Raw genomic sequence first — 13,020 nt, 5'->3', positions numbered from 1 at the left:
AAGGAAACATTTGACTTCCATGAATTTTTCTTGTTACTTCTATTCTCTAGTCTTCGAATGATTCTTCTCCTTTGGCCTATCAAATAAGGATCTGCGTTTGAGCTAACCTCTTGCCCCTGAGCCTTACAAATAAAATCATAAATTCACGTTTTAGTTTTTGGGGCTGTAATCCAAACCATGCCAACTATAATTAAAATTTGGTGCAAAGATCTAGTCAGTTATTCAGATATAACAACCTATTACCAATTTTTAAAGTTTAATTTCAAAATTTTGATAAATTCATTGTCTTTGATTGAATGTAGATAGAACTTATAAATGTTGCGAAAGTAAAAAAGGGCAAATGCCAGAGACAGCAAAGGGAGTTTTCTACCAGAGACAACAAAAGTGAAATGGGAAAAAAATTAACTTACTGGAAAATGATTATAAATTCATTGGATCTCACAATATGTGCATAAAGGCAACTGTTTACCCCTTCACAGCAAGCCAAAGCTTATTACATAAATGTATGCTGCATAGAGCATTTTTTATATCACTAATTATCATTGCAATGGTTGTTTGGTGTGGGATGGCAATTTTTCCCTGAACAAAACCACACAATCACCTTTTTATTGGAAGATCTTTGTTTTGCAAGTAAGACTTTATCATCAACAATGCTTGCCTACGTTTGTTTAAGGGAACCAAGTGCCCTGCTCCTCTAAATGTCAAATGTGTTAATCCTTGGTATTGTATAAACCATCCTGCAACCTAAATACACAGAAGGAGATCCTAGTGACCAGCCATGAACTGAATAAACTGATCACAAAAGTCCAAATTAAAACTGACAACAGAGCATCCTAATCACTCAGCGTTAGTTCTCAAGAATAATTTGAACTATTCACAAATGGCATGAAAAACCTAACATATACAATGGCAAAAAATGGTTATATCATAAAGTGCATTGATAGCCATGAGAATTGTTAAAACCAAGGATGGGAGTTTCGAGGATTACTTGTCTGTCGTGGAACCATGGATGCCATTGTTGTTTTATGGGCAAATGTAATGCATTGATGCTATATTTCGTGGCAGTTACAGGTACTCTCCCATCAATATCTCCACTATTAAGATTAACCATAACAATATTCATTTAAGTCTAAATTAACGACTAACAGTAATCCAAAACATCAAACGGCCAATCCATATATAAAATCCTTGCACATACCTGTAAACCCAAAGCTTTAGACCACCTTTGATAAGTTTTGTGTAGATTGGAAGAACTGAGAATACTTTATCAATATATGTTGCCAACACAGAATTACTGCAACAAGCAATCAGAATCAGGATTTAGAAAATGGAATGAAAGATGACTGGCTGCTATGAAAGTGAGCTATAACATCCAAAATGATGGAGGATGTTATTACATCAAGCTAAGAACTTGCATTCCTTAAAAAAAAAAAATGAAAACATAACAACTGTAGATAAAAATTAGTATAGATTTATTTAATCCAAATCTATTATGAGTGCAGAGATTTGCCCCTCAAACATATTTTCTCCCAGTAGAGCCAGACTTAGAGCCAGACTTAACATGATCTAGATCCGGAAATAACATGCCTTATATTAGTAATTAGAATACAGATACCCACTTGCAGACTGCCCATTTGAAAGGAATCTTTGTAACATTTGCATGAAGAGCTTCTTGAACATCAGGCCTGTTGAAATATTCATTTGTGTATACTTCATAACACGGGTCATATCCACCGTAAAGGAAACCCATTGCTCTCCTCGAGACCTGCAAGTACTAACAGTTACACTGAAATCCAGGCTACGTGATCTTTTGCTGTTGAAACGATCCAAAACCAAAACTTTGAAGTAGATTACCTTATTTTGTGAATCTGTAAGCTTCCCTCTTGTCCTTACTCCTGAATTCGAGTTCTTAAGACAACGAGGTGCATAGATATTATATATGTCGATCTCGTTATACTCCTCAAACACCAAATTTACAGCGTTTGTGCATTGATCTGTCCAGTTGAGCAATTTGAAATTGCAAATGCTCTTAATCAGATTATAGGTTTGATCAGAAATTATTGCATGGGTCCAAGCATAATCTACTATTCCTTCCCAGTCATGGAAGTCATCTGTTTCAGGATTACCCACCTGCACATGACTTCAAATCCTTAGCAAATATTCAATGCCAAGTGCTTGCTGTAATTTTCACAAATTCAAATGAACGAAAGAATCTGTTCTAGTACTAACAATGAAGCCTTTGAAATTGATGGGAGGGTATTTCGAGTTATTCTGGCTTCGGTCATAAACAAGTTCGGCAAGCTGGGGTACATAATGACCTGAAATAAAAGTGAAATGTTTAAACTAACTGCTTCAAATTCATGCATACATTCTTACAAATATTTCCACACATATGGGCAAACAATAACCATCTAACTGTGTAACATAATGCTAATAAGTTATAGTATATATAGTGTTTCGCCTGTAAACGTATTATCCAGGTGATCCAGATTTAGGCAGAAAACGAAATGAAATACATATTTATCACAAAAACACATAGATATAGTAATACTTGACTTCTATTAATAAATTAAATGTGTTGAAACTGTAAAATGCAAATTGAAACAAACTCGCTCAGATAATGGTAGCTTATTTCTGAGAAGAGATGTGATGACTATGCACATTTGCCACAGAGCATTACAATAAGGTTGAAATACCCTTTGTTAATATAAAGGAGCACGGGAAACCCTAAACCTCCAAAAACCTAACCCTAAGAGATGAAAGGCCAAAAGGTTTGTGGGTCTGGATGGGATTAGTTGGTAGGTTAACTTCCCGGGGTTGTAAACTTTTGCATATGTTTGGCATGCACGTAGCGTGTTGGAAATGTCTGGCCGAAAAGTACACATTTTGACTTCATACTATCCCTGTTTGGCATGGATGGTAGCCTGTTGAAAAGGTCTAGCCAAGCAGTAAACATTTTGATTGGGCCTAAGCCAGAGGTTATGGCAATCTCGCCACATCAAAAAAAATGTCATTTAGGGCCTCAAAACAGCCCCAGAATCTCAGGATTTGAAAAAACTGTAGAAAACTACCAAGAAGAAGAAGTATGCTTTGAACCAGTGGAATAAGTGGGTGACCACCGATATCCACCTGAATCTCAAAGTGTATGGCAAAGATTATGCACAAGGTTATAAAATATTTACTGCAATTTGCCCAGGACAATATATAGCAAATTGTATATCCCATGATACATTATTGTTAATGCTGTACTGTTGTGTAATTATTGTTTGCCAATTCAAAATGTATTGGATAACTGCAACAAGTACATTGAAAAACAGTAAGCTTTGGTTACATAAAACTTGCCTGCATAGCTTTCTCCTCCTATGTAAAAGTCATGGGTTTTATATTGTGGGAATCTCTGGAACCATCTCACAAGGAATTCATATGAATCCTCAGCTGCAAAACCCACATTATTACACCTCAAAGCATCCTTTGCCACTAATCTAATATTGTATAAGATAATACAATGGATCGTCTACCACTGCTCTAATACTGCATAAGATAATACAATGATCTTTGATTAAGATTTTATTTTGTTTATGGAATTTACCAGTAAATTGATCATCCAGCGCCAGCAAATCAGAAGAAGTATTGGTATATGAAAATCCCACACCCACAGGAGATTCTAGAAAGAGCAAATTCGCTTCTGCGTGCAGAGTATTAGTCAGGAGAAGCAATCACAGAAATCATATAATTTATTGGATGGCGACGGGTTCGAAGCCTCAGCTTACCTCTGTTCCAGGAATATTTGTTCAGGGAAAGGCCTGTGCCATTCGTTCTGACCTGAAAGGGACCCAATTCTTGTGCTGCTCCATAACCGACGGATGAACATCCAGGGCCTACAAATGCCCAAAAGAATGCATATGTGAGTTATTCAACAGGAGTTCAACTCACTTGATGTTAATGAACTGCACAGGAAGATATTCATTCAATATAAGCAAAGCAATGATCAGGCAAAGTGATGATGTAGACCTCCATTAAGCCAGAGAACCACAGGTTTTTCAGACGGCTGGTTTTCTGCTTCGAAAAACCAGTAAAAAAGAGCTCTGCCATGGGATTCATTCACCGTTATATAACCTGCATAATGAGCGAAATTTGCCTTGGGCTGACCGGGAAGATTATATACTCTGTCAGCTTCCTGGGCAGTCAGGTCATCCTGGAACTTGTTGTGATCGCCATTGACGACCACTATGAGCAGCAAATAAATGCAAAGATTCATTAATGCATTGTATTGGTCTCTGGATACTCTTCTTTTTCCCATTGCAGTAATTCTACAGTCAATCAAAGACCAGTAATTTCAGATAAAATGTGACTGGCAGTAAAGAGATGACGGATGTTTAGCGAATCTATCCGGATTCGTAATCTATATAGCCTCCGAAGGATAATGGAGAAGTAGCATTATATGCCTATTTTGATACGCAGTCCTTTGAAATCAGTGCTTCGTCACCAAAAGGAAAAAAAATTCCCTAAAATGTGACTGGGCTAGTCAAATTCAGCAGAGCACGGATATTTAATGAATATGTGGATCAAAATATAAGTCGTCATTGTCTCGCAAATTAAAATTAATATTAACTATTAGTTCTCTTTATTGAAATGAAAATTATATGTTATAAAAATAAATTATTAATCATTCATAAAAGTTTAATTGTTAATTTTTTTATAATAAAAATGAACGTTGAGATCTAAAAAAATGTTTAGTTTTTTTGTATTGGCAATCTATTCAAAAAAAGAATTTTTATTTTACATTTATGGAGCTCATGTATGTATGTCTTATTTATGGAGTTGTAATTATTATTGGTGAATGGGCAAGGTGAATTTTATTCTTTCTATTGAGTGACTGTAAATTTGAATTATATTCTTGCTGTTCAGAGAGGAGTGGCTCCAAATTGAATTGTATTATTTTTGTTTAGAGAGGAAGCCTGATTGCAAATAGAATTCACTTTTATATTTGATTCTTTTGTTACTTGGATTTACCAATCATCTTTTTCTGTAGTTGTTTTGTTCTTTTTTGTTCGGAAGGAGAAAAACAATGCCGCGTTTGTATTAATTAAGCAAAGACCTGCACATATAACATCATAAATTGTCCATGAAAAAAAGTGTGATCATCATGATAAGTCCACAATAGCATTCCAACTTCAAAGAAAGCAAGAGATGATAGGGATATGTCAAAAGACAATCATAACTAGTCACCAAGTATTGCCAAAAAACCAAAATCGGGCTTTGTGCAAGTAACTAGATAATCAAGAGATATGCATGTAACAACACTAAACAACAAGGCCCATAAAAAATTAGGGCATCTCCATATTACCCTCCTTCATCACCTTTCCTTCAACCATCAATCTGAATTGCATTAAACCTGCAACAACAAATAAACCTTGTTTGGAGAGTCTATCTGCCACCCCATTACGCTCCCTATAGACATGTGTGAGAGAAATGCTATCAAATGAGCCAAGAAGCGACCTTGTGCGATCCATCCATCGACCAAGGGTGGGCACCGAAAAGGACGATCTTCCTGACACAACTTCAATTATGAATCTTGAGTCCCTATATACCGAAAGGTTCAATAACTAGAGACGATTGGCAATAACCAACAACCCCCACAGTGCCATTAACTTTGCCTTTGAATTTGAACCCAATCCTCCACTCCAGTAAAGAAGAATGTGAATACAAGTGTTAATCTACAACCATGCTCCACACCCGCATCTACCATTTTGTGTCAAGCCATCGAAGAACCTTGTAGGAAAGACCATTGGAGGAGGGGGCAAATTGTCATGGGTGAATAATCATCCCGAAATGAAGTCTTCCCCATCGGCAACCTGGCCAATGTTTTTGAAACAATACTGGAAATAAAGAGAGACCTATTTTCAAAGATAGTCAGGTTTTGAGCACACCATATCTCCCATACCATGAATAAAGGAAGTGATTTATACCTCCCTCTTATGTGTAGCCACCACCTAAAAAAAGAACCCAATGAGTCAAAGGAATCCACCTGTGAGATTTGGACTTGTTTCAGTATACATCCCCAGACTTCCACCGAGAAGGAGCATATGATAAACATATGTGTCACGCTTTCCAAATCTAAATGACAAAAAATACACCGCCTAGGCCCAAGAAAACCTTGTTTGAAGAGGTTATCCTAGGTTAAAATCTTATTATTCAAATTCATCCAACAAAAGAGGGTCACCTTTAATGGTACCTACCACCTCCAAACTGTCCTGAACCAACACTTGTTAGCATAGGGAGAGACTTGATTCAAAATAAATTTGTAAATGTCTGAAACCACAATTGTGTCCTTTTTCATAGCTCCATCCCACACCAATGAATCCCCCATGTCCTTTTTCATGAAACCTACCAAGTGGAACTTCTGGATGAGATTATGCCAAGATGTTGCTAGTTCAATTGATAAACCAAGGTCCTTCGTGCTCTTCCATACCGAGTATGGAAGGTTCGGCTGCCACCGAGCAATAGCTTGTGCCAAAAAGAAAATGCCTCTTGAATGTAATTCATTAATCAGATCAATATTGAGATGATGCAAATAACCAATTCCCAAAATGGAATCTCTTCCAAACAGGATTTTATCACCCCTCCCAAAAGACTATGGCATCATTCCAAGAAACCATTTACTGACTTTGATGAAACTCATCCAAATGTATGAGCCCTTTGTAGCCCCAATCATTCCCATTATGTACCAGTCTAAGAAAACGCGGCACCGAAGATACTTCTCAACAATAATATCCTGCCAAATTCCTCTACCAAATAAAGTCTGCCATAGGGACTTTGTCAATAGCACCCAACCAAATCTCTTCAGATCAAGAATGCCCCATCCCCCTATATTTTTTTCCTTTGTAATAGATTCAAAGTTCACCAGGTGTATTTTTTTGAGCCCTTTGTTCCCACACCAAAGAAAATGTGCCATGATGGCTTTGATTTTATTAATGATTAAACAAGGAAATAATTTAGAGCCCCACATAAGATCAACATAATCCACCTCATTTCGAGCAGAATATAGGTGCTCGAAGTATTTCATAGCCTTCACCTGAATGTCACTAGTAGTGAAGGCAACCCCCCCTCCCCAACTTCTCCATTTCCCGTATGGAATTCTTGTGTCTCCTTTGATTTGCAATATGATGGAAAAAAATTGTGTTACAGTCAGCTTCCCGAATCCAAATGGCTCGACTTTTGAGGCATCGAGAGGCTTGTTGAAAACTAAGGATATGCCTTTTCAATCTTTCCAATTCCTTCATTTTAACCATATGTGATTTAGAAGGGGAGTCAGGGTCCATCAGCTAACCGAGATTCTTCATCTTAGCACATATATGATCTAGGTCCCCTTTCATGTTTTCCTTTTGCTCTTGTTCCCATTTGTGCACCACCTTCTTAAGGAGACATAGTTTTTATGTTAACATATCAATATCATATATGCTATCCATATTATCTCCTAAGGATCAGAATTCCTTTACTAGGGAGTTGAAAGAATCCATTTACAACAACATTCTATTGAATTTGAAAGGGATACCCCTCCTAATATCCTCCCTTCTCCACTGTAAGATAAGCAGACAGTGGTCAAATATCTTGGTCTGAGCAACCCAAGATCTCATGTTACCCAATAGCTTTAATAGATTCTCATTCACCATGAATTTGTCAAGTCTTTTTCCAATATGCTCTCGTCCTTCCCTGCCATTATTCCAAGTGGGAACAATAGGATTAGGCTGCATGTCCAATAAATGGTTTTCCTCAAACATATGGTTTAAAAAGGAGCCAAGGAGATCAATTTTACTGTGGGGTCACCAACATTTATCACTGGAAACCATGGCAATAAAATCTCCAGCAATGACCATGGACCCAGTCTTCACCATACCAATAGCCTCCAACCTCTCCCAAAATCCCCTCCTCTCACAACATGATGCATAAAGATTTAAGAAATGAATATAGGTTGAAATGCCCCTGATGAAGCCACACAAAAAATAACTGAAAAACACTTGAAAGCTTTAACATTGACCCGACATGGGTCCCAAAGAGTCACCAGACCACTCGAAAGACCACATGAGTTGGTAGCAACAAGAAACGAACCCAACAAATAGACAAGAAATATGCTTTTGTTCACTTATTTGAAGCCATAGACTCTTGAACAAAAATGATAAAAGGTTGGACAAATTTGATCAGGTGTTTGAAGGATAATTTTTGGAGGTATCCCCCAGACCTCGCAAATTGAGAGAGATAATTTTCATCACACCACCCCGGCACTAGGCGCAGAAGCTATAAGGGCTCGATAGCCAACAATATATATAATAGGGATATCCCGGAGGGGATCATCGAGATCATCATGTAAATACATAGCATAGGGCTTCCCACGAAAGTATCCACTGCCCTTTCCCCCTTTTCTTCGAACCGTAATGTTTAGAGCAGAAGTCGCACTGATAGAGGGAGACAGATGGGGGTCATCAGCCTTATGGATAGTAAGTGCAACAAGGTCCATGGCAAGATTTTTCAGAAGGAAGTCAATGTCACTACCCACATAATTATGTGGGGATGAGTCAATTAGATGAACCTCCACCTATGATGGACTAGGTATGTCATTCAACCCAAATTCCCTCCTAACAGAGTCATCTTCACATTATGGGCCAGGTGGGGGAGAGGCCCCCCATAACTGAGGACAAATTGTACAACAAGGTGAGGTGGGAGCATGAGGACACAGGGGCTTGCAAAGGTTGGGGATCTAAGAGGGCACTAAAATCATGGTCTCGTTGGAGGGAACCCGAGCCGAGATGGGAGAACTAGAAGCTGAAAGGTATGTATGCAGAGGAATTGGGGGAGATTTTTAAATAGGAGAATCCACATCCTCATAGTCATCCACAAGGATCGACAAAGAGGGGGGAATCATAATAGAGGAATGTGCTCCAAAGGACCTGGATCCAAATGAGAGACAAGGGGATGTGAGTTACCTGGGATTTTGAAGAGGGTTGAAGGAGCATGAGATTTCTCTTAACGATGATCTTGAACTAGCTTCCATTGCAAACCACCCAACTGATTATGGGACTTATGAGGGCAATGATCCATGAGATGGATTGTGTGGTGGAAGAGAAGACATCAAAAGGGAATACCCCAATAATCCACTCTTTGTCTGATCTTAATGGATTCCCACTCCAAGTCAATATTTTCAGGGAGGCCAGTCGAAAAATTTACCTCAACTAGCATCCAAGCAATCATTTTGTCTGTAACTCCCAAAATGTTGGCATCCATATAAGATGAAACATCGGATAGAGTTTCCAATCTCTTCGAATACCGTATGCGTCCATAATTCAATTGGGAGCCCAAGGAGATTGACCCACACACATCGGGAACATGGTGTCTCAGATAAAGGTTTGAAATAAATATACCATATGTGGAGCTATATGAAACTGCGGCCACAGACCCAAGGCACCAACAAGATGCACTCTGCATCATCCTTGTGTAAGAAATGTATCCTGAACCATCCATTAATCAAAATACAAAAATTAGGTGAGTATTTCAGAATAGGTGACCAATGTTTCTTCACCCATGCCTATATTTCAGATTCCACCATATCAAAAAACATCCCACGCCCCGCTAGAGCATGTTGTTGTAGTCTCACCACATGATCTCAGAGGACATCATGGCCAAAACTGGGCAATTTTGTCTCTGAGAATATGTTAACAACCTCTTTATTATGATGTCGACGACAATTAGAATGAGAAAACACGAGGGATGGCCCCGTGTCTTTTGCATGCAAATGATGAGACCCCGAGGAGATGGATCTACGAGGTGGACAACCCTCAACCAACCTGTTTGAAGTCAATTTTTTAGCATATGGCACCTCAATTGCCAGTGTGGCTTGTATAAGAACCTTTAGATCAATGGATTTTTATCCGGATTTAAACAAGAACGCAACAAATTACAGAAATAACCATAAATACAGAGATGCAACATAAATAATTCTTCATTTCATTAATGTAAAATACTGAAATATGCTTAGAAACAGAAATGGAAATAAACCATCTAGGGCGATGGTAACTTATCTCTGAGAACAGATGTGGCGGCTACATGCCTCTCAACTATGTTACAATGAAGCTCAAAGGCCTATTTATTGTTGAGAAACAATAAAAAAACCTAAACATCCAAAAACCTAACCCTAAGAGATGAAGCGCCAAACTATGGGCCCCGTTTTGGGTAAATTGGTACATCAACTTCCTGGGGTCGTAACTTTGGCATACGATCTCCGTTTGATGTGCACAATACCTCGTTTGAAATATCTATCTGAGGACTACAACTTGGGAAGAGAAACATCAATCCATGGACCCATGTTGCTCCTAGTTTTCCCAAAAAACATAGTTTACAGCCTCAAAATGGCTCCGGAGGTTCAGGACTCGAAAAACTACTAAAAATAGTAAATTGTGATACAATTAAGGAAACTGAAAAACTGAAAGAGATAGTTATGGGGGTCCAAGTGGGATAGGTGGGTGGCCACCAAGAGCCACCTGGATCATTCCTCCCCCTTAGGAAGAAATGGTCCCCATTACATTGAGTTCCTCCATGAAATGAGGAAACTTCTTCTGAACTTGGTCCCTAGTGAGCTATTCTACAACCTCTGATGTGTCCAGTAATGGCAGGAATCTTGGTCGAGGGCGGTCCACATTGAACACTCAGTGCAAGCGAAGGAATGGGGGAATGTTTTGCTCCAAAGCATTGTTTTCCACAACCTTGGTACTGGTGTAAGGACCATATCGAAGTGGTCTGAGCTTTTGATGGGCTCTTGTAAGGCGTTATTTCTACAGATGCAACTAGACTTTGTCGCCCACCTGAAATTTGTGTGGTACCTAATGTTAATCATGTCTCTGCTTGTACTTGGAATTTTCCATAATGAAGCAGCGATATATTGACCCATTAGGTAGAGGTGCTCTAGGAGTCAAATCGAATGAATGCTTGACCTGACAGTGCAATGGTACTCTTGTGGGTGAGGAGAGGATATTCCTGTATTCTTTCATGACCGTATCCCTCTGCTTTTGCTGCATGGAGAAACCCTTCCTGAGGGCCATGGATGTGTCTACGATCTTCCCCTTGCTTTGAGAGAAAACCAGACAAGAAAATAAATTTCCTAGTCTGAGAGATGATCTTACTGCCTTTCTTAGCAGAGATCAAAGAAGTGGTGATAGGTGGGGCTACCTCTGGTATCATGTATAATGAATTACCCAAAGAAATAATAACAGCACGAGGCCTTGACTCATACACAGCATGTCGCCTCCATAAGTATGGTTTACCTAATAGTACATCACAAAAATCAAGAGGTGCAACATCACATAATACCTCATCTGTGAAGGGCTTGATGTTGTACGGAAGGCGACATCGCTGGCGGACTCGTAGATCTCGTCCTTGGTGAAGCCACCCAATACTGTACGACTGCAGGTGTGGTGTAGTCGGTAGGCCCAACTGCTTCATGAACTCTGCTGAAATGAGGTTCTTTTGGCTGTCATTGTTAACAACGAATTGTAGCGGCGAACCCTTCACCCACATTTGTGAGTGGAAAAGACGATCCCCCTCCTCTGGATCTTTGGGCTCATTCTTCTGGATCTTGGTGGTGGAAATAGTGGTGTTGGGCTCCACATCAATGATTTTCTTCCCTTTGTCATTCCCCATGTTGGCATCTGACTAAGGGTCGAAACATGCATCTGATTCTTAAGCCTTCAACTCAGCCACCAACGACTCCTTGGTTTGACACTCACTTGTGTTATGAGCGGGGCTCTTATGGAACTTAAACCACTTTCATGTGTCCTTCTTTGGCTTCGTGGTATTGTTCTTTTCTTGCGGCTTCGACAGGTTTTCTTGGGTCACCCCCCCTTGGCTTTGTCCTTTGTTCTTCGAATTCGCAGCTCCAAAGTCTTGCTTCTTTTGTTTAAACTTCTGCTCGATCTTGACAACGTATCAGTATGTTGTGTCGGGTGAGGAGATGTTCAAGAACTCCATCTCCTCTTGGATGTATCTATGTAGGCAACCATGGTATTTGAGTACCAAATGCAGATCAGAATCCTTGATACCCAACTTTGTGCGAAGGGTATGAAAAATATTTGTGAACTCTGACACATCTTGGTCCCTTTCCTGCCGCAGCGTGGTCCATTTTATGTATTTGTCCTCATGGATTTTGACAGGGTAGTACTTGTCAGGCCAGGGTAACTCCATCAATTAATGAGCGCAAGACAGAACTGATGATTTTTATTCATTAGACAATTGTTATTTATACATATACAAAACGGATCAGTTCATCTTCTAGATGACTGTCCAGCTTCACCTCATCCGTTTCGGATTAGGTGTCAACATTCCCCCCCTTAATCTGAAGGGATGTTGGTGAGTCCAAGCATCGTTCTGAATCTTTCAAGCTTTTCTCTTCCAAGCGCTTTGGTGAAGATGTCTGCAATTTGCTCGTTTGTGGAACAATGACGGAGATGGATTGTTTTGGCCTCAACATGATGTCGGATCAGATGATATTTAGTATTGATGTGCTTAGTACGATCATGGAACTTTGGGTTCTTGGCCAACTTTATTGCAGAGGTGTTATCAATCATGAGTGGAGTTGATTGCATTTGTTTTACTTGCAAATCTTCAAGAATTTTCCTGAGCCACACAATTTCTTTCGTTGCTTCAGCTGCTGCCACATATTCTGCTTCTGTTGTGGAATCTGCTGGTACTGATTGTTTGCGTGATCTCCAGGAGACAGCTCCCGATCCAAGACTCATAGCATATCCTGAAGTAGATACCCCAGTTTCTTTGTCTCCATCGAAGTCTGAATCAGAGTATCCAATCAAGTTGAAGTCGTCCACCTGTGTATACTTGATTCCAAGGTCTTGAGTTCCCTTCAAGTACCTTAGAACTCTTTTTGCAGCAGACCAATGTCCCTCACAAGGCTTTTGCATAAACCTGGAGAGGATTCCAACAGCAAATGAAATGTCTGGTTTGGTAGTAGTGAGGTAGATG

At 39.4% G+C, this 13,020-nt stretch overlaps 1 protein-coding gene across 3 annotated transcripts; it reads right to left on the bottom strand.

Moving 5' to 3' along the window:
• Positions 1-406: 406 nt before the first annotated feature.
• LOC149169141 (serine carboxypeptidase-like 26) lies at positions 407-4,521 on the bottom strand. Of its 3 annotated transcripts, none has more exons than XM_089428584.1 (10): positions 4,012-4,521; positions 3,771-3,878; positions 3,590-3,685; positions 3,343-3,435; positions 2,230-2,318; positions 1,855-2,130; positions 1,620-1,765; positions 1,199-1,294; positions 989-1,094; positions 407-579 (listed from the first exon to the last, which is right to left on the bottom strand). In XM_089428584.1, exons 1-10 carry the CDS (start codon positions 4,298-4,300, stop codon positions 466-468), a joined length of 1,413 nt encoding a protein of 470 aa, XP_089284710.1. In that variant the 5' UTR covers positions 4,301-4,521; the 3' UTR covers positions 407-465. The 3 variants fall into 3 exon arrangements, with proteins under 3 accessions (XP_089284710.1, XP_089284709.1, XP_089284711.1); XM_089428583.1 differs by having other exon boundaries at positions 407-744; positions 4,012-4,519; XM_089428585.1 differs by lacking the exon at positions 407-579 and adding an exon at positions 751-792 and having other exon boundaries at positions 4,012-4,520.
• Positions 4,522-13,020: the final 8,499 nt, after the last annotated feature.

Source organism: Pinus tabuliformis, chromosome 4_2, assembly GCF_031772625.1.
Source record: "Pinus tabuliformis cultivar Carrire ecotype Pingquan chromosome 4_2, CPIR1, whole genome shotgun sequence".
NCBI classification, from domain to species: domain Eukaryota; kingdom Viridiplantae; phylum Streptophyta; class Pinopsida; order Pinales; family Pinaceae; genus Pinus; species Pinus tabuliformis.
This window is presented reverse-complemented; position numbering and strand designations above follow the sequence as displayed.

What these genes read in the sequence shown, in the direction of transcription:
- LOC149169141 (XM_089428583.1), bottom strand. Translation starts at nt 4,300, where the DNA reads ATGGGAAAAAGAAGAGTATCCAGAGACCAATACAATGCATTAATGAAT. An exon ending in TCAATTTCAAAGGCTTCATT is followed by an intron (nt 2,131 to 2,229) that starts GTTAGTACTAGA and finishes AGTCATGTGCAG; the next exon opens with GTGGGTAATCCTGAAACAGA. An exon ending in TTCAAATGGGCAGTCTGCAA is followed by an intron (nt 1,295 to 1,619) that starts GTGGGTATCTGT and finishes TGCTTGTTGCAG; the next exon opens with TAATTCTGTGTTGGCAACAT.